General features: G+C 33.9%; 1 protein-coding gene and 3 non-coding genes across 6 annotated transcripts; 3 read left to right on the plus strand and 1 right to left on the minus strand.

Moving 5' to 3' along the window:
- Positions 1 to 55: 55 nt before the first annotated feature.
- Positions 56 to 6,305, minus strand: LOC118752652 (protein pelota-like). Of its 3 annotated transcripts, none has more exons than XM_036487536.1 (2): positions 6,242 to 6,305; positions 56 to 1,374 (listed from the first exon to the last, which is right to left on the minus strand). In XM_036487536.1, exon 2 carries the CDS (start codon positions 1,369 to 1,371, stop codon positions 199 to 201), a length of 1,173 nt encoding a protein of 390 aa, XP_036343429.1. In that variant the 5' UTR covers positions 1,372 to 1,374; positions 6,242 to 6,305; the 3' UTR covers positions 56 to 198. The 3 variants fall into 3 exon arrangements, with proteins under 3 accessions (XP_036343429.1, XP_036343430.1, XP_036343431.1); XM_036487537.1 differs by lacking the exon at positions 6,242 to 6,305 and adding an exon at positions 5,818 to 6,025; XM_036487538.1 differs by lacking the exon at positions 6,242 to 6,305 and adding an exon at positions 4,184 to 4,322.
- Positions 6,306 to 7,773: 1,468 nt separating this feature from the next.
- Trnam-cau lies at positions 7,774 to 7,846 on the plus strand. Its single transcript has one exon. It is a non-coding gene; the product is annotated as a tRNA-Met (tRNA).
- Positions 7,847 to 12,400: 4,554 nt separating this feature from the next.
- Trnar-acg lies at positions 12,401 to 12,473 on the plus strand. The gene has a single exon. It is a non-coding gene; the product is annotated as a tRNA-Arg (tRNA).
- A 6,548-nt stretch (positions 12,474 to 19,021) lies between these two features.
- On the plus strand, positions 19,022 to 19,094 carry Trnar-acg. Its single transcript has one exon. It is a non-coding gene; the product is annotated as a tRNA-Arg (tRNA).
- The last annotated feature ends 1,719 nt before the right edge of the window (positions 19,095 to 20,813 follow it).

Here is a 20,813-nt window from a genome sequence, read left to right on the forward strand (position 1 = left end):
ATGAATATTTTTAATTAACACTCGAAAATAATACTAACAAATAAAATGTAGTAAATTTACGTTAGTCGGTAATTTTTTTATTGTTAATTAAAATAACTTAAATGTTTTGATTAAATATTGTTTCACTAATTACTAATTTATTTAACATATATGTAGGTGTGTATGTAAAAGCTCATCTAATGCTATGCATAAAAGTCATTATTCGGAGTTGACAGAGTCATCATCATCATCATCCTCATCCCCGCTGTCATCAAGTTCAGGCATCGGGAAGCGCAAAATAGCTGCTATGCCGGTAAGATTAGCCAATTGTTCTCCTGAAATATGCATGCTGGAGAATATCTTCACTTCACCACCCGCCTCGCGCACGGATTCGACCAGATTTACAAACTCCTTGCGCTGCTGCACATCCTGACATCGAAAGAGGTTATCCGAAATCAGCAGAGTTTCTATCGCCATCGCTTTGGCAGCCTCCAACACATGCTTTTTGCCATAGAATGCCCTCGCCGGTTCACAATGTAGTATAGTATAGAACTGTTCTAGCACTTTCACTTCTCTAACTGCTTTTGTGTCGGATATTTTCACCATTACGCTGGGATCCTGCAGCACCTCTTTCAAGGATTGCTTGAAACCCGAAGATGAGCGCACAAGTATGAATTTGCTCTTGTTATCCAATAACAATTTTATATCATTTTTCACTGCCTGCTGGTACATGTATTCGTAGAACTGATCCCGCACGAATCCCGGCGATGCTATCAGCACACATTTAACTATGTCGAAATTCACATGCCTCAGTATGCCCTGCATGACGCTCTCGTAAAACTTCACCAACCCTTTCTCATGCTGTTGTGTGTGACCTTTGCGCTTGCGCGGTATTGACACCTCGATTTTGCTACGCACCAGCGTCATGCTAGCCGTAATCAGACAGACATAGGCCAGACCCTCCTGCATTACAATCGCTGCCAAATCGGACGACTGTGTGGGATCGCAGGCCATTTCGATGCGTTCCAGCGCTATTGTATCCCATTCTGCTTTGCGTATCTCAAATTTTCGATTCAACTCCAAGTCGAGCGTGTGATATGCACCCATCTTAACGTATTGGTTCTCCTCGATGTTGCGTCCCTTTAAGCGCAGCATGCAGGCTTGTGTATCAAAGTCTATGGACTCAACGCTGATCGTAAGTGTGGTGCGTACACGACTGCTCGTCGATGAGCCGGTCGCTGACTCATTTTGCACCTTTCGTATAGTTGTGCTCCGCACTTGATCGCCCTCGGCAATCAGATTGTAGGTATGCCACATATCTTCAGGTTCTTCTGGTATCAGGGTGACAGAACCCTGCGCGCCTTTATCGAAATTTCTGTTGACCAGCCTCATTTTCTAGGTTTGAAGTTTTAGAAAAATGAAAGGTTTTTAAAAGGTATGAAACAGATAAGTTTTATGCTAAAAAAAAAACAACGCGCACCAGTACTCTACACCAAAAGCCTACCAGATGGCAAGTTTCACAAAAAAGGACATGCGTACTAAATAAAAAGAGGATCAGATCATTAATATCACGCACACTTGGTTTAATCATCCACAAAAATATTTGAGAAACTATTAGCGGCATTGCCTTTAAACGAGAATCGCTTTGAAACTTTGAATAACTTTGAACTATAAATAAGTCGTTTTAAATATTTGTTACGGTTTCTGTCCGATTAAAAAGCTGGTTGTTGTTTGTGTTGTTAGTGAGTTTATAAAATATTGCCTTCAATCTCACTGTAAAGCAGAGTATGAGATGAGAAGTGACACACTACAGTCGGGTCTACGTAAGCGGAACGATCCAGATTTATATCTGTCCGAGGACTGTCACTCCAGCATCATTCTCCAAAAACACTTTGGAAATTTGTATCCTGTTACAACAACAACATGAGAAATGAGCATATGAAGAGATAATCAGTATCCAACAAGGAAACGCAAGCTCTGTTGTAGCCGCTACAACAACAACAACAACATAGGGACAGGGGATTATCTGGCCCTCATCATGTTGAGTGATCTGTCAAGCTAAGATCTCGTTATCGGCGTAATGGGCCGATTTTCGTTTCATTTTTCGAAATGCGACAATCTGATCCGAAATTGTGCTGACTATAGCAACCAAAAGTAATATTGCTGTACCGACGATAACACAACACAGTAGGGAGGCAAAAATATCATAGCTAAACGGCCAAACACGTAAACTTAATTTTGGCCTCTAGATGGAGATGCCGTTCCCAGAAAATCTATATCACGGCAAAATTTTAAAATATTTAGGAGGGAAGTTGCAGAGCTCTGAAAGTGAAATTTTCGTCGATTATGACTCTGTGCACAGGCCAAATATGACGCGGTATAGGCCGCTGCCTATTGGAAGACATTACACAGTCACTTTGACTTCAGCAACAGCTTCACAGCTCAAAAAAGGTATTAAAAACCCATTCGTACCATTGGAAATTTGAAAATACGCAAAAATATTCCAGAATGGGATTGAAAAGAACCCAAGTTCAGGTCCAAATAGTGTACAACCCAATAAAATTAAAAAATATTACGAAATTAAATATGAGTTATAACGCTAAACCACATATCTGAGAAGTCAGTTGTATGGGAGCTACATATGAGTTACAATGAACCAATTTCGACGATTTTCAAAAGTAGTTATGCTAATATCTAAAAACAGTCACATGTAAAATTTTAGTAAACTAACTTTAAAACTTAATTGTTAACCAAAAGAATAAAGTTTAAGCAAATTTTCAAGTACCGTTATATCGAAAACTGGAGCCAATCTTACAAACCCGGGAGACGCCATTAAATTTAAAAGGTCCCAGTCAAGTAAGATCAACTATCGAAACCTTTGTTCAGAAATAAAATTTATTTTCAGAGCAGTAAAACTTCCCTCTTAAATATCTCAAAATTTTGACGTGATACGGATTTTTCTGAAAACGGTATCATAATCTAGAGGTCAAAATTAAGTTTACGTGTTTGGTCGTTTAGCTGTAATATTTCAAAGTTCGTCATATATTTAATTTGGCCGATATGTACCGGAAAAGTTTGTTGCACTGTGCGATAATGGGACCACTCAAAAAGCAGTCGTAAAATTTTTTTAATATGTACCCATCAAGCACGATGAAAATCGGTACATATTCTCCTTATCAAGCTTATTAATTGTATGATGATGAAATATCCAAAAACGTAAATTTTGAATTAAATACTTCTCTATATTATTAATCGCGCGATATATGTATGTATGTATTGAATAGTATTTCCCATACGTACATAATTGGAAATTTTTTAGAATAGTCTTATGTGGATTTCATACGCAGGCTTTCATACTTAGTATGTACATATGTATGTATGTAACTATGTACAATGCACACAAACTTAGGTAAAACATTCAACAACCCAATAATTCGACAAGCAGTACACCCTAAGCTGACGCCAAAGCTGGTAATCTTCACAAAAATGTCGATGCAGATGACAATGATACAAATATGAATGATACTATATAAGCAGCTACAATTATTGGCTGGCAGGGATCAAGGTACTTTGCAAAACAGCATTATAGAGCTTATCAGTCTGAGCACTCAGAGCAGACGACACTCAATGTAAACTTTATTGTCACCCACAAAAATCATGGCACCTATGTATATATATGTATGTACATATATGGGCATATGCATGCACATATGTATGTATGTAAATTTTACATATGTAAGTATACAGCAGAGCTTTCAAATTGGAGTCTGCGTGTGATAACGCAGTTTTATGAACTTACGGAAGTTGTGTAACTGAAAAATTTTATCAAATCGCCCCAATAGTCAGCTAAACTTTAGATGGCTTTAAGGAGCCCAGTTTAAATATTTTGGCCTGGAGAACGCTTCTAATGACAATAAAAATATTTAGTAGCCAAAACATAAAAGTTCAGATCCTCTATGGAATCTCAAAAAATAAAAATTAATTTTTTTTCATCTAATACTCAAAATCGATACTACTATATTCGAAGATATCACATATAAATTTTTTACTCCAATCGGGACCAAAATTTGTATGTCATATCTTCGACTTAAGTAGTATCGACAGATTAAGCGAAAGGTTGAATAACCTTTATGACGGTTTGGTACGATTATAATTAAACCAAGTTCATAGATATGCCAGTTTTTATTTTTTCAATTTTTCATACCTAATTTTTTACCAGTGTAAAAATTGCTGTATAACTTTTAAAACGAGCAGGTTTATTTTCAAATAAAGAAGCTTAAAAGCTTTACAGCACCAAAAGTTTCATACTTCGGAGCAGAATATTTTATTCGCACTTACATTCAGTGTTGCCACGGACAATTTTTTTTTTTTCCTACCAAAACCAACCAAACCCTACCAAAAATTTTGTTTCGAGTTTTTAATATCTTTTTCAATGCCAAGTTTATTAAAAATGTAGATAACATAACATTTAGTTAAACTAAACCAGAGCTAGTAAAATAAAAACAAATAAGCTTAGTGTCAGGGACAAAGAATACCTTTCCTTTTTTGTTATTGTTGTTTCCGAAGAAAAAATACACTGAAGATGGCACAACGCCGAAACCGATTTGTCTCCAAACCAAATTTGACAAGGGAAATTCAACGGAAATTCAACCCAAAATACTTCTAAGAATATTTATGTTCCAAATTTTGGATGGACAAGACAATCGTTCCCCAAGGCTGTTGTTGTTGTTGTTGTAGCGGCTACTAAACCTCGCTCGGGTCGGTTCATCCGTCAACGTTGTCGTGCGTTTCAGCTAAGGGGAGGCCGAGGATGTCCGCGACTTCCGACAGGGTCTGTCCTTAAGCTAACGGGTCCACTGGTTGTATCAGTCTGCTGTTCGTGATACGTAGGGTTTCCTCCACCAGCCGACCGACGGCTCCGGACCATACAAGCGCATTTGGGCTGCATGCTTTGAGAAACCGGAAGCCACCACATCGTTACGCTATTGTGGTTCTAAAGAGTTTTCCAGCTGCCAATAAGCCTTAATCCTGTTTAAGAGTGTAAGGCCTTTAAGGCTACCTGTCTATCCGGCATAATATTTATGATGGCCGAAGAAACTCGCGAACACAGACTTCTATTGCGAAGATTTCCGCTTGGTATATTCAGAGACTTTCTTAGTATCTTGGTCCATGTACGTCTGCCAAAGTATTTCCGTCGTCCATACTCGATCCATCGGTATATAGTTATGATCGCTTCACAGCAGTTCCTTTTAGTTATTCTGACCTTGTAGGGTTTGTAGTAGGATAACTCGGGATCATCCAGGAATAGCTTGAGAGCCTCCAAACGACCCCGAAGATCTCTACTTTTCATTCTGATTGTATTGAATTTCCGTGGGGCGCTCCAGCAGGCCGCTTTTTCAATCAGAATAGACAAGAAAGAAATGCCTGTAAAGACATCAAAGGCATCCGTTGGACAGGTACGCATAGCTCCTGTGATGGCTACGCAGACCAGTCGGTGCAGCTGCTCAAGCTGGCACCCGCGTTTACTCGCCACATATGTAACAACGGGTTTTACTACCGTATTTAAATACCAATACATTACATAGGGTGATATTCCCCAAGCCCTACCATGAAGCCTCTGACAGGCATAAAACACACTTGTAGTTTTGTTGGTAGCATTCGAGAGATGTGATTTCCAATTGAGCCTTTTGCCCTGAGCTACGCTAGATACTTCACCTCTTCCGAGAACACAATTTCTGTCCCTGCTAAGTAGGGTCTAGAGTTTTGTTAGGGAAAGCCCAAATTTTCTTCGATTCTACGCTCTACACTTTGTCCTGTAATTTTCATTTACATATTTACCCAACACTTATTTGGCGAATTTTCTTATCTATCAATCACATCTTAATTTTTCCAAAAACTAAAAGAACTCAAAACGCTTATCAGAATTATCTTAAACGCGTAAACACACCAACAAATATACAAAAAGACTGTAGCGGCAACAAGGGCAGAGCTGAGCACATGGATGGCGCTTGCTAGAACGCCCGTGCAACAAAAACAAAACGCGGGTCAACCACACAAGCAAACGAACATACGTACTAATTTCTATGCACGGCAGAGGCAAATTATCTGAAAGAAAAAAATGCACGGGCAACAACTGAAATTTCACATATCTTCGCATAATACGCTATTCACATACAAGCCACCATTGACAATCGAAAAGCTAAACTTCTTAACACTGGCGCTTGTTTCTTTTTGTTTAAATTAATAAATATTTTCTGCTCACCTTTTCGCTGGTTTTATATTTTTGCAAAATGTTCTTGTCAACAAAACTGACAGCCAGCACTGCACCGAATGTCAAACTCAGAATAGAAGACAGCGAGTGCTGCCAGATGGGCGGATTTTAATTTGAGTGTACTAAAAATCGATAAGCTTGCTCGTTATCGAAAAAATTAAACACTATTTGGATCAAAGAACGTAAATGTATAAGAAGCGACAACTCGTTACTTTGAAAATGTGCCACGATTTTGACCAAAGAACGTAATTAACATATTATGTAAATAATATTACGTTCTTTGGTAAACTGCAATCAGCTGTTCGATATTTATCCAACTTTAAATACGCCCGCTGCCGCTACAATTTATTTTTTTATAGGAAAAAAACCACGAATCAGCAGAAACATGGCTTTCTATACTAACAAAAGAAAGATGAAAAGGACGTTCACGGTTGATAAAATTACCGAGTACCAACTAGCAGGTGTGAAGACCCTTGTTGTTATTTTACTTTAAAGCAGGGACGGTAATCATTATGAGTAAAACAATTTAAGCCAGTATTTATTCATTATTTACGATTTTTTTCGCTAAAAAATAATAATTAATATTGACTTTTATTTTTTCGCTCAACGAGTATGATTATTATTTTTTTAACAAATATAATGATCATATAATGATTTTTATTTTTTCGCCCAGAGACAATAATTGTTATTCAGCCTTATTTTTCCATTTAAAGGCCGTACAGACGCAATTTACTAATATTTTGGAACTTATTCCTTTTATTAGGGTGTCGCTACCTCTGAAACGGATTCGTCGGAAATCATGCTGGTATAGCTTTTGAGTTTTTTGAATGATCATTATTCTCAAGTGAAGAAATAGAACTCAGTCATAATTATTATATTTGAGCGAAAAAAAATAAAAATCAAGTAATAATAATTACCTTTGAGCGAAAAATCAAAACTCAAATATTAGTTATTATTTTTAATCTGTATTGGTTAAACTCGAAATATAAAAATCATTGTAAATTGCAGTAGGACGTACGTATACAAATACGTGAGTATATTAAAATTGTTTTACAATAATTACAACTTGTTGATTTTTTTGGTTAAATTTAGAAAAATAATGATTATTTTCCGTCCTTGCTTTAAAATCTTTTTCATGAGGTTTTTTTTTTATTTTTGAGGAACCCGCGTAAATATTTCGTGTTTTATCTGTCGGGATCCTTCGAGATTTTTCAAGATAAGAATTGACTCAAGAGAAAAAAAAATGTTCCAAGTACTTTTCCATGGCACATTGGCATAATTATGTTTTCTTTTTATCGTAACAACTGCCTTGTTTATATCGAATTTTAATTTTATACTCGATTGCAATAGAATGCGGCTAAAGTGTTTTTTTCGATAGCACTCAAATTACTCCAATAATAATTACAAATATCTGGCAAGAACCTTACGTAATATTATTTGAGTGGCAACACTTTCAGAAAGTAGTGAGAACATTCTAAAGCGTCCCTAGTTTCAATTGCGCTCTTTGCCAGAACCCCGACATAGCCTCGGTGGCGCAGTAGGCAGCGCGTAAGTCTCATAATCTTAAGGTCGTGAGTTCGAGCCTCACCCGGGGCAGTCAATTTTTTGCATTTTTTTCTCTTTTTTATTTTGAGTTGCTGGTAAATCATTAAATTAATTGCTGAATTATTATAGTTCTTTTTGTTTAATTAAAAGCTTGCCAACTGCGAGTGGGGAGGCAAAGTGTTGGAATGTTAATTTGGTGAACTACAACTGTTGAAATGAAAATGCATTCATCAGCTCGGCCGAAATGTCTCACTTCATTTGGCAGCAATCAACAGGTGCGTCAGACGCGCATTCGTGTGCAACTTAACAAAAAAAAAAACCGAATCTTATTAAAATGGCAATTAATATGCAAACATAAAATCGATTTGCCATTTAAATTACTGCTATTAGACCTCTCAGCTAAATATGTATGCATGTAAACAGTTGGAGACAAGTTGACTTCATTAAATTGCTTAATTACGACGATAAATCTCAGATCCGTGCGTACATTGCTTGTTTTTTTTTTTTTTACCAAATTTGAAGTTTTCTCCGTTAACATTTGTGTTTTTTTTTAGAAAATTGGAAATGACAAATTTAGATGTCGCTCAGGGAAAATTTATTGGCGCTTGTGCAAATATTTAAGTTCGTCATTGAGTTTGAAAGATACAGGCTGTTAAGCTGCCGAACTAATTGATGTCGAACAATTTATTACAAAGTTGCTTTATTTTGTAGCAAGCGACATTTTTTTATGAAACAAAAAAATTGGTTTTTATATTTTTGTTTGCCTTTTTTTATTTAAAATGCGCTTAATTCTACAAAAGTGCCGAAATGGGGCAAATAATTTATTTACATACATGTGTATGTACATATTTGCATACATAGTGACACAGTACACTCACATCTATGTACAAAAGTTTTTTTATGGCACATATGTATGCATCTAAAAATGTGTTTACATACATACATACATATATAAATATGTATTTATTTAGTTGCTTCTTGCGCTTTTAGTTAGCGAAAAAAGTAATACGATGAGCATTCGTTTCTTCAATTAAGCAACTGAAAAGATAATGATCTCTGAGATTTATTGCTGTCAAGCTTATGTACATATGTATATACATACATACATATGTTCGTTGCTGTTTTTTTATATCAACTCATTCACGTATTTTTATTGAACAATTACAAAACTAATCAAAACCTCATTAACAATGAATGCGCGGGTATGAATATGTATGCATATGTATGTATGTGTTTATGTTTGTTTTTTGTGTTTATATATTCACTTCCTCACATATTTTAGATTACTTATGTCATTGAAAACAGCTTAAAAATTATCTCTTACTAGAATATTTGTATGTAGGTATATAGTACATATTGTATAAATTTATATATGTACATATATGTGTGTACATACATATGTAATAAGTATGCTTAGAAATGTGTTTACATTCATAAATTGGCGCAATGAATAGGTGTCCAGTGTTTCTGGATCATAAACACCCCGATTGTAAGCATTACCCGCTTATAAGCACTACGAAATTTTTTAGTTCGTTTCCTCTCTTTATACATATGTATGTATATCTTTAATTCTATTTTAAATTTTCAAAAAATTTGTAATTTCGGGACATAAAGTTTACTGGTTTTGCTTCACTATTTTCTCGTTAACCTAAATATTTCATAATCATTTTTTTATTATATTTTTTTTAAAGAAGAAAATAGTTAAAACCGGTACCGAGAACGAAAAATATGATCGAAAGTAAATGTCGTTTTGTTCCCAAAAAACGCTTCAAAATCAATACAAAAATGAAAACAAAACTGTCAAGAACGTTCTCAATGGGAATTATATAAGCACAAAACCCTGTGGAACGTTTCCAAAGAGAACAAAATGCAAACAACTTGGGAACATTTCTAAGAGAACTAAAAGGGAACAAAAGTTCAAACTTTTTCTCGAAGCACAATTTGGGAACTAAAATGTCAGGAACTTTCTGACACACAACGAAACGGGAACAAATCTTCTCTGAACTAGGGCTGTGCGATTAATTGATTACTCAAAATTTTAATTAATCATAAAGTAAATAACTCAATTATTCGATTAATTGGAAATTATGATTACTCAAAAGTTCAGTTACTCGAGTAATCAAGATTTTTGATTAACCAAAAACAAAAATATTTGAGTAATTTGCTTTATGATTAATCAACATTTCGAGTAAAATGAGTAATCAACATTTCAACTCTTTACATATGTATAAAGTAGCTAAAGTTCCTTGATACAACGTTTCTGTTTTCAAAAATTAAAACAAAAAATTTGTTTCATATACAGAATGTAAAAAAGAAAATAAGCATTTTCCAAAGCAAACTCTTTTAACGAGCAAAATTATTTTTTTTGAGTAATCATATTTCAAGTAACTCGATTAATCATCGTTTTGAGTAATCAAAATCTTGATTACTCGAGTAATTGATTAACCGAATAATTGATTAACCAACTTGCTCGAGTAATCGAATAATCGCACAGCCCTACTCTGAACTATTCGCGAAAAATGAAAGCGAAAAGAAAAAATTTTTCACATAGCGTTCATTAGTTTGAAATGCTTGAATATTAAAATTAATCAAAAAATAACTGGAAGATTACTATGCAAATTAAGTCAACGAAAGACTAAAGACACAAAATTTTTTTTTTTTTTTTTTTTTTTTTTCACAAAAAATGAAAAATTGTTCCATAAATGGTCACCCTAATGCTAGATGAGCTGGAAGTCTGGCTTCCTCTGGCTTAGAATTAAAAATCGTTAATCTTATTTAAACGATTTTTAGTCACAACAAGCAGAGTCCCCTCTAATTAAGTTAGTTAAGTTCTCAAAATGTTTGTTCTCTATCAGACTTTTTTTCTTATTTGATGCTCCTCGAAAACGTTCTCGATACTTTCTTTCTCATTTTTTTCTCACTGGAAACGTTCCCGAAAGTTTCGTTCTCATTCTGTACTTCTTGGGAACGTTCCCGAGAATTTCGCTCGCATTTTGTTCTTTACGGAAACGTTCTCAAACATTGTTTGTTGATTTTTGTTTTTAAAATATTCATATAAAGCAAAGTTAATATTTAAATTTGGATCATTTCATTGTAAGTGGTGGGACATTTGACTCCATAATGTGACCAAATGTGAATTATAACTATGTCGTCGGAACTATTACAACAGTAGAATAATGTATAAAATTCCTTTCAAAAAATACCATACAATTTCTAAGTCCTTTGTAACTATTTTTTTTAAATGATTGTGACTGGTGTACTGAAAATCCACCCATTTTACCTTTGTGCACTCAAAGACGATTTTTAGAGAAAGCACTCAAGTAATTTTCGGGCGAGATTTTTTGTGTTGTAAAATATGTACTACTAGCAGACCCGGCGAACTTCGTGCCGCCCAAAATTATTATTTTTTTTATATAAAAATTTTGGTCGAACAATTCACGTACACGATTTCTAGTGGCGCATTTTTATTTACCTCATTTATATTGCATATTTAATTGATTATTTGTTTAGATATTCTAATGTAGGTGGCCCAATATTCGAATTTCGTTAAATAAATATGTTATCAAAAAAGTATATTAAAAGTCATTTTTATATGAGGATATTTAAATAGAAACTGGTTTAAAGAAAACAAACTCCCGATTACGTTCGCATTAATCCTGCACGACTTTACAACTCACTTAAAGTTAGCTTATAAAAGTCAGGTATTTATAGAAATCGCACAAAAAAGCTAACTACAAGTTAATTATTTTTAGCAATTGATAAATTTTTACTTCAGGGTACTTACATAAATACATAAGTATGTGCTTCTCATAAATCTATGTATGCACATCAAGCCAAAATATTTAATTTATGTCTGTCTATTACTAAGTTTAAGTTAATGTTTCCAATATGTATAGTATTTCTATACATTAAAATGGCAAATGGTAATTTTCCATAGGTTAGCAATCCCACCAAATTCATTTAGCAACCGTATACGCTTTTCAAATGCACCGCCTTTTTTATTTTACTAACCCATAAACGAAGATCACTACATTATTGTCATAGCAACAGCAAAAATCTTTTATCGGTATCGTCTTAAGTTTTCTGTATGCATTTTTTTGTTCATATTTTATGGGCCAATTTTACGATCTGACAGCTGCAAATTTTTTCTACCCATTTTCATTAATAAACTCCACAAACCATCCACATGTCAGCGCATGTTGCTGCAACATAATGCACAACTGCTGCCTTAAATGATTGCTGTCAAATGCTTAGTGACTGCAGTTGCCCCCGACTACAGCACTCCAGCCACAGGCGTCAATTGTATTTTACGATCGCTGGCAATTGGCACTTAGTGTAAGGTTGTGTGTGTGTGTGTGTGTGTTTTTTTTTTGCTAATGCCTAATAATCGGCAACAATGGTGACGGCCGCTGTGGGCGGCAATGAAGTGTTGTTATTAATAAAATATTAATAATAAATGTTTGAATTTATTATTGTTGCAATACTTAATTACACTTGCACGTAGAGGAGACAAAAGTGTTAATAAGATTTCTTAAAATAAATTAAGTGTTTGAATACTTTTTGGTGAGTGTGTGTTGGGTGTAATAAGTGGCGGCGCGAATACAGGGTCCTGTGGCGCAATGGATAACGCGTCTGACTACGGATCAGAAGATTCCAGGTTCGACTCCTGGCAGGATCGGGAACATGTAAATTTTTTTAAATACTATTTTTTTGTTGAACACTTTTTTTCACTATTGAAAAAAAAAAATCCAAAAAATTGTTTCCCTGACCCAGATAACATCTAAAACTATAATCGTATTGCAAGCTATGTACATTAGGGTGGTCCTTAAAAAATAAAATTAACGATTTTTTCAGTCTCACCCCCCAATCGGTTATACCACGGTCACAGATATCACATATAAATTTTGGTCCCGATAAGAGACGGTTAAGGCGTGTTGCACAGGAGGCAAAGTTCAGATTTTTCTCGGGAGATTTTTCAAAGTCGATACTACTAAAGTCGAGGATATCACGTATAAAATTTGGTCCCGATCGGTGTCGTGTTAAGACTTCTTCATAGGGTAATCTGAACTTTAACCACTGTGCGACACGCCTTAACCGTCTCCAAATGGGACCAAAATTTATATGTGATATCTTCGGCTATAGTAGGGGTTGGGGCTTAGGAAATCTGATGTAAAATTTGCTTCCTACATTTAAGGACCACCCTAATGCACATATGTATGTACGTATATGAGCATCTACCACCAGCTGTTATATTTTTCGACAAAAACGCGTTTTTGGTCGCAAATGGTGGTAGGTGGACCTATCTTAGAAAATGCATTATCCTCAGTTTTGTAGAAGGAACAATATTCCATCGTGAAATTGTATTTAAATGAGAACTTAAAAAATATACTAAAAAAAAGTAAAAATAAAGACTCATACTCATATACCCATAGGTGCGTATGTAACGTATACGCCCCGTAGCACCATACGCAGTCATCTAACGTTTACTCGTACGCCTTAAGAATAACATTTTCTCCGTTTAATTTTGACATTTTGAAGTATCTTAAATTATTAAAAGAAAGAAAATTAAAATTTCAAAAATTACAAAATAGCTGCGACAAATATTCTGCATGGTGCCACTTTTGTACTTGTTGCAGGATTAATGCTTTAGCGAGGGAAAAAAAATCAATTTAAAATACAACGTTTTTATAGAAAGAAAGCTCTAATTTTCTGCACTATCCGAAGTAAAAGTATGTAGGTAGGTACATACCGATCATCTGATTTCACAGCCTTTCGCTGCTTATTTATGTATAATCAAGGCAATGAAATTAGTTATTACAACTCCCAGCATTCATCGGTCAAAAAAAAAAAACAAAGTGGTATATATTTGCAAATTATTAAGTTATCATTGAAATTAATGAATTCCAGTCACACTTCACAAATTGCACTTCAAAAAAAACCAACTCCCACCCAATCAACTCATTCATGCATTCTCGTATACACTCTCGCATACTGCATTCGTCAGTCTGATTGCCTTCGTTGATTAATTGTTCAGATGTCTGACGGCGACGATCATGATGATGGCGGCGGCGGCGGCAGAGACGACATTGCAACGCCAACCATTTTCACACCAAACAAATATACAAACATACATACATACATACATACATACAAACAAATATGCGAAGAGGCATGCAATAGGTACATAGTTACAAGACCGGAGGCATTCAATGGCAACACCAACAACAACAACAATGCGTGCCCTCTATGTGTGCCATGAGAAATGCATACAAATATGGATGGGCATCCAATAAAAAAAAAATAAAAATACAAAAAAAAACAATTGCAATGCGCATACGATTAAAATTGCACAGTAACAAACAAATTGCAAACGTTTAAATTAACATGGCTATCTTGTCTGCGATCGGCCAACGGCAGTTTGGCGTCAAATAGAGCGAAAAAAATTGAAAAATTCTAGATGTATGTATGAAAAAGTAAATCTTAAAAAAAAACAAAAGTGTATAAAAATTGTTGGCGTTTGCGCTTCAATTGATTGCACGAATTGCTTTTTATTAGTTGTTGTTGTTGTTTTTGTTGTTGTGTTTGAGGCGCTGCTGAATGACAATTATTGCCCGAGGGAGTTTGCGCGAAAATTATTCAAATTTGTTATTTGACTGACATGCCAGCAGCAACAACAACGACTGACAGCAAGCAGTAGCACAAACCTGACTTGGAGGAGTAGGAATGGGGTAAATGAGAAATAAATCGATTGCTTGTTCGAGCAGCAAGTGCATTTAGAAGTTGCGCATGCGCAGAACTGTGCGAAATGTTTGCTTTGAAACGAATGCGCACTGCGCATGCGAATTGGTAATTTATTACAAAATATAAGTAAAATAATTAAAACAAGTAATTTTTAAGCAAAAAACAAAACCGACTTCGATTCACATATAAAAATTTAAGATTATCGTTAATTTCTTTACCATCCACTTATAGGATCTAAACAAAGTTATGCGGTAACATACATACATAAAATAAAAAAAATTAACAAAAAAAATATTCCGACGAACTGCTAACCTCCTCCGTTTTTTGAAGTCGGTTAATGAAGCACAGCGATTTGTATGGTTGGTAAATGAAGGCGCCACAAAAATTTTATTTTTTTTTAATTTCCAAAAAAAACATAATTATTAGGTTTTAATTTTGAAAAAAAAAAATTTGAAGGATATCTATTTTTGGCTGGCTTTAATCATTTTTTAATGCGCCAAGAATCACTTAAGAAGACAAATCGATTTAGTTTACTGTTTAAGCCGGCGCTCATATCATTAATAAATATTTAAATTTATATTTATTACTCCAGTTGCAGCTAAAGTACACCCATGGCCAAAATAATACAAACGCCTATTTTGACCACTTTTGGTTATATATCTTCTGTTTATTTAATATTTATTTTTTTTTTTTTAATAAAATTGCAGCTAAATGTCTAATAAAAACCATATAAATTCATATTTCAAGCATTGTGCAAAAATTATAAAAATTCTGTAAAGTTGCATCTAAATGCTCAAGTTTTTAATCATATTTTAAAAAAATTTATTGAGTGTGCAGTTGGCCATAAAATTTAAGTATCATAAAATGTAAGTTTTAAGTTGCTAAAGAATCGCTTTGATATTTTTTTTTTGGTTAAACCAGTTTGGCATTTTTTCCATACAAAAGAAAAAAAAATCGAAAATCTGGCAGAAAATGTGGAGAAAAGAAATCGTCAAAAATCAACGTGATTCTTTAACAACTTAAAACTTTATGGTACTAAAATTGGCTATAAAACTGCATACTCAATCATATTTTTTAAAATCTGAATAAAAAGTTGAAAATTTAGACAAAACTTTGCAGAATTTTTATAATTTTTGCACAATGTTTGAAATAGGAATTTATATGGCTTTTGTGTAAATAAAAAAGAAATATAGCCAAAACCGGTGAAAATAAGGCGTTTCTATTATTTTGGCCATGGGTGTACATATATTCAAATCATACAATCGTAGCTCAATTGTTAAGATTGAATTTGCTGGTGCAATTTTCTTAGCGCCGCACAGTGGGAAGAAATATATCGTTTTGGACACTAATCCGCTAACTACTCGCATTTTAATCAATAACATTATTATTTATTTATTTTTTTCAATACTCATCATAAAATGTCACTGCGATAAGTTGGAATTTTTATAATGAGACGAATTCTGGTTTTCGTACAAATCGAAAATTTGAAATTTTTCTGTAGTAAATAATAGGAAAGTTTCCTGACTTTCGATTCGTACGAAAACCAGAATACGCTTCAACATACAAAACTGAAGCCAATTTGACAGAAGAATAGGCTCAAGACTTGAGGATCACGCCGTTTCCAATTCCTCTGTCATATTGACTTGAATTTTCTAGGTTATCTACTGTGTTATAAAAATTCAAATTTAACACAGTCGCATGTTATAGTAAAACTCCTTCTGAGTATTAAAAAATTAAAAAATAAAAAATATAATATAATAAATTAAGATTGGCGTAGTCAGCAGACTTTTATCCAAAGCGATATATTTTTTCCCACTGTGCGCCACCTCCTGTGTGGCAGTGTGTAAGGAACTTTAACACACTTCGACTCACCAGATTGTCAACTCACAAAAAAAAAAAAAAACTCTACACTTTTATGCATGTTCTACGCTTTCTGCAATTCGCTTCGTTGGTGGCATTTCAACAAAACGATCGTACAATTGAATTCCGCCAGCAGAGCAAGTGGAGCAGGCAGGCGACAAGCGTCAGTTACGCCTGTCAAAGGCGATTAGAGCAGCAATCTAACTTAATAAAGCAAAAAGCCAAAACAAAAAATAATAAAAATTTTATGTTTCAACGCTCTAAAAAAGTTTCAGATAAGGCGAAAAATATATTAAAATAACCATGAACACTTTGATTTGAAAAATACATTAATTACAAGGAATAAGCATGAGCAGAACATTTTTAAAAACATTTAAACATTTACTACATAAAAAAGCATGTAACGAAAATGATGAATGACTCTAACCCGATTTACATTTGTACTCGTAATATTCATATTTCTTAGCAGCAAGTAGGCACTTAAACCAGCCAGCATTAGCATTAGAGGAGTATTGTAATTTGTTTGTGAAAAATTATGTCAATGTCGCAAATGCATGTTCCAAATCGCATTTTGATAAATGTAGATTTGTGGTAGTTCCTAACTATTGTGGGTGTGTCGTATGTAATTGCTTAATGGACATTGAAAAAGTCAGCGGGCCGCAAACGGAATAGAAAAGTTTTGATTTTTTTTTTAGAAATTCATATTATTCATATTCATATATCAGCTGTGGAACGAGATTGTCAGATTATAGACTAATAGCTACATCTCTAAGAAAGAAGAAGGAGGCCGATTAGACTTTAGGTTTGCAAGGGGATTTTTACAATTGGTTTCAAATAAAAAGGCAGATGAATTTGTTTACATACATAAAAAAAATGCTTTCACTCAAAAAAATAAGCGGCATGAATTAGAGCAACAAACTTTTGCTTGACAATTTCGAACATAAATTTTGTTGTATTTCTATTAAATTTGCGTTTGCGTTTGTCGGTTTATTTATTTTGAACAAATATTTTTCCCATTCCCTCCATGAACAATCAAAATAGTGCCATAATTGCATTTGTTAGCCCCTTGCACAAAGTCGGATACGAGTTATGTTGTTTTTCGTTTTACATGTAAAATTTCAATTTTAATCGAGTGTTCTTTTCGAACTCGTACAGAAAACATTGGAGCTATCCCAGCGAAACCGACCCAGATTACTTCAATAAAAAAAAAACACCCGAATATTTTTATTCCGCCTATAGTAAATAAATGGAAACCAAAAGTGAAAAGTGAACCGGTTCGGGGAAAATTAAACTCATGATACAAAACTTGAAAAATACTTAAGTGGATCTTCATTTCAAACAATTTTTTGCAGTGGTTTTCTGTTCGGTTTTGGTTAGTGGTTTAGTTCGAAGCCCGAAAAAAAGTTGCGGTTCGGTTCAAAATAGGGTTTCAGCCCTGCCATATAAGTTTTTAGTAGTTTGCAGTCTATTTGTTTATTTTGGACTAGAAAATGTCAAACCAGTTAAAAAAAATTGGCATTTTAGAGTAAAAATGAATGACAATTTCTGCTACTGTAGTACATTCGATGATGTGTCGGATCATTTTTTTTCCATTTATTACCTAACTAGCAAATGCCCGGCTTACTTCACAGCGCCTTAAACGTATTTTTGTATTGTTATTCCCCTCCAAAACCCGAATGGCCTGATTCCTAAAAAATATTATAGATTTAAAGAGCTTTATGAAGTGAGATTTTCAGACAAATGTGTTTTCGAAGGTACTTAGAAAGTATGTAGGTAAAATATTGACTTTCTCATAGGAATTAAATTTATCGTCTTATAACTCGAGTCTGCATATCGCGCAATTTCTTCAAAGATGAACTAATTCAATATCTTTCTCGTCAGTTTAACTGAATTCAGTTTTTCAAATAGGTGGCAACCCGCTTCAACAATATTTTCGGCAGTAAAATTTCCTAAACTTCTTTAGTTTTATACCCATATTGCAATATTTAATTTATCTTGTCAATTAAATTAAATTAACATTTTCAAGCAGGTAGCAAGCTTCTATAAAAATATTTTCGGCTATAAGCTTTCTTAAATTTCTTTCTTTTGACATCCGCATTCCAATAGTACCTTAATTTTATCATTTTACTTAACTGCAATTTTACTACAGGTGGCAACTCTAAATTTTGTTTTCTTTCTATATTTTAAGTTGGACCTCTACCAATACATCGGTGAAAACTACATTCAATTCAATGCATTCGTTTTCGAGTGATGCGCATACAAACATACATACAGACAGACAAAATTCTAAAAATTGTTGATTTGATTTCGGAAAGACCCCTAAAAAATTTGTTTTTTTTTTTAATATTTATAATGTACAATTTTATTATTTGTACCTATTTGTACAACTCTTATGCAACGTTAAGTATGCATAACTGAGCTATTAAGAATGTTTTTCGTTAAAACATTCCAAACATATCAACAAAAGAGCGAAGAAAAAATTAAAATAATTCAAACATAAAAATGTCATCTTAAAATTTATTACAGTTTAGCACTCAATGCTAAACATAGAACGAACATAACACGCATACTGCCCTAACCACCACGCTAACCTTAAGTTAGCACTCGTGCATGCGCTTGTCACACGGTCCTGTGGCGCAATGGATAACGCGTCTGACTACGGATCAGAAGATTCCAGGTTCGACTCCTGGCAGGATCGACGAAGTAAATTTTTTTTTTCTTTACTTTTATTTTTTATGTTATTGGCTTGGCATAATGCTTATAAAAGTTAGCCAAACGCTGATATAGACATGCCAATGTAACGCACAGCATTTCCAGCAGCGCTGGTTGGCTTGCATGCCTACAGTGACTGTAGTAACTATCGCGAGCTCAAATGTTTTCAAACAATTACGTTTTCTAAAAAATTGTTTTTTTTTCTAGTTTTGCATATCTAAGTAAATACATATGTATATGTACATAACTATCTATATACATACATATAGTATTCATGTCGAAAATTCTGCTTAGAATTTACATATTAACTTGACACTCGAACAAAATGTCAGTTGAGCTGTTGAATCATAAATTGCGCTGTGAAATTCGGTTTTTGTTATTGTTAAATATTGTTTTTTTTTTTTTGTAATTGCAAGTAGCAATTGTTGCAATTAGCCCACGGCAACGCACATAAAATTGTGATTGATGATTTCGAGTTGACATAGAAAAGTCAGCGAGCAAAAGTATTTACATGCGAAACGCTTGATGTAGATGCATATGTAAATATTTTTGCAGTTCAGTACTTAATGCATACTTTTATATATTTATGTACATATGTATGTTTGAGCACAATTTGAAATTCGTGCGTTATTAACACAGTCACCGCCCTCCAGACCAGCATCCACCAGCCGCCGCCTGCCTTATCTGGAGTACACTGTAGAGCACTCAGTACTCAATTATTAGCAAAATACGAATTTATTTGATTAGCTTTATGTAGTTAAGTGATACAAATGTGTGCATACATGAATTTATACATACATACAGTGACTCAAACAAATAACGACGTGTTGATTTTGTTTTTTAAATAACCGATATGTTTTGCGAGCTACATTTTTTGTTTTGTTATTTTTCTATGAAAATACCGACCCAAACCATATAAATCACAGTTTCAAACTTTATACAAAATTTAGGAAAATTCAAAAATTTTTTTATCAATATTTCAACTTTTTAATCTGAATCTTTAGAAACTTTTTTTGGGTATGCAGTTTTATAGCACATACAACTTTTGACTAATGAAGTGCAAGTTTCAACCGGCTTTGATTTTTGAGATTTTTTTTTTTGGAGACTGCTTTTGGAGTTTTTACAAACTTTTATTTTTTTTTTATATAACAGGTGCAATTTACAACAACTGGCGTTAATTTTTTTTTAATTTTGTTGCCATATTTAAGAAATTCGCCACAAAACAAAATCCCAAAAATCCATTGAAAAGTTGAAAATTTGTTGAATTTTCCTAAATGTGGTATAAAGTTTGAAACTGTGGATTTGGACGGTACTTTTATAGAAAAATAACAAAAAAAAATTTAACTCGAAAAACATTGAGAATATTTACAAAAAAAAAAAAGTCAACACGTGGTCATTTGTTTGAATCACTGTATGTACATTCGCACACACATTTGTACGGCCAAGTGCCCAGCAAATATGGGTCAACTATTGTGGGCAGCCGAAGGTATTAGTGTGTCAATTAAACAACAGTTGCTCAGCGCAATACAAAATTGATAAATCGTTCAATGAATGCCTGGACAAAGTTGGTTCGAAATTCAACAAGCAACAACAACAATGTCATTTTAGCGATTTAAATGAAAAATGCGATTTCGTACATTAATCATCATTCTGCAAACATTATTTTCAGATATGTATGTAGTTTAATTGAGGCGGCGCTTTTCGT

This window comes from Rhagoletis pomonella, unplaced genomic scaffold, assembly GCF_013731165.1.
Source record: "Rhagoletis pomonella isolate Grant_MI unplaced genomic scaffold, Rhpom_1.0 Rhpom_scaffold_01717, whole genome shotgun sequence".
In the NCBI taxonomy this organism is placed as follows: Eukaryota; Metazoa; Arthropoda; class Insecta; order Diptera; family Tephritidae; genus Rhagoletis; species Rhagoletis pomonella.

Coding starts and splice junctions, on each gene's coding strand:
- LOC118752652 (XM_036487536.1), bottom strand. CDS start 1,371: ATGAGGCTGGTCAACAGAAATTTCGATAAAGGCGCGCAGGGTTCTGTC.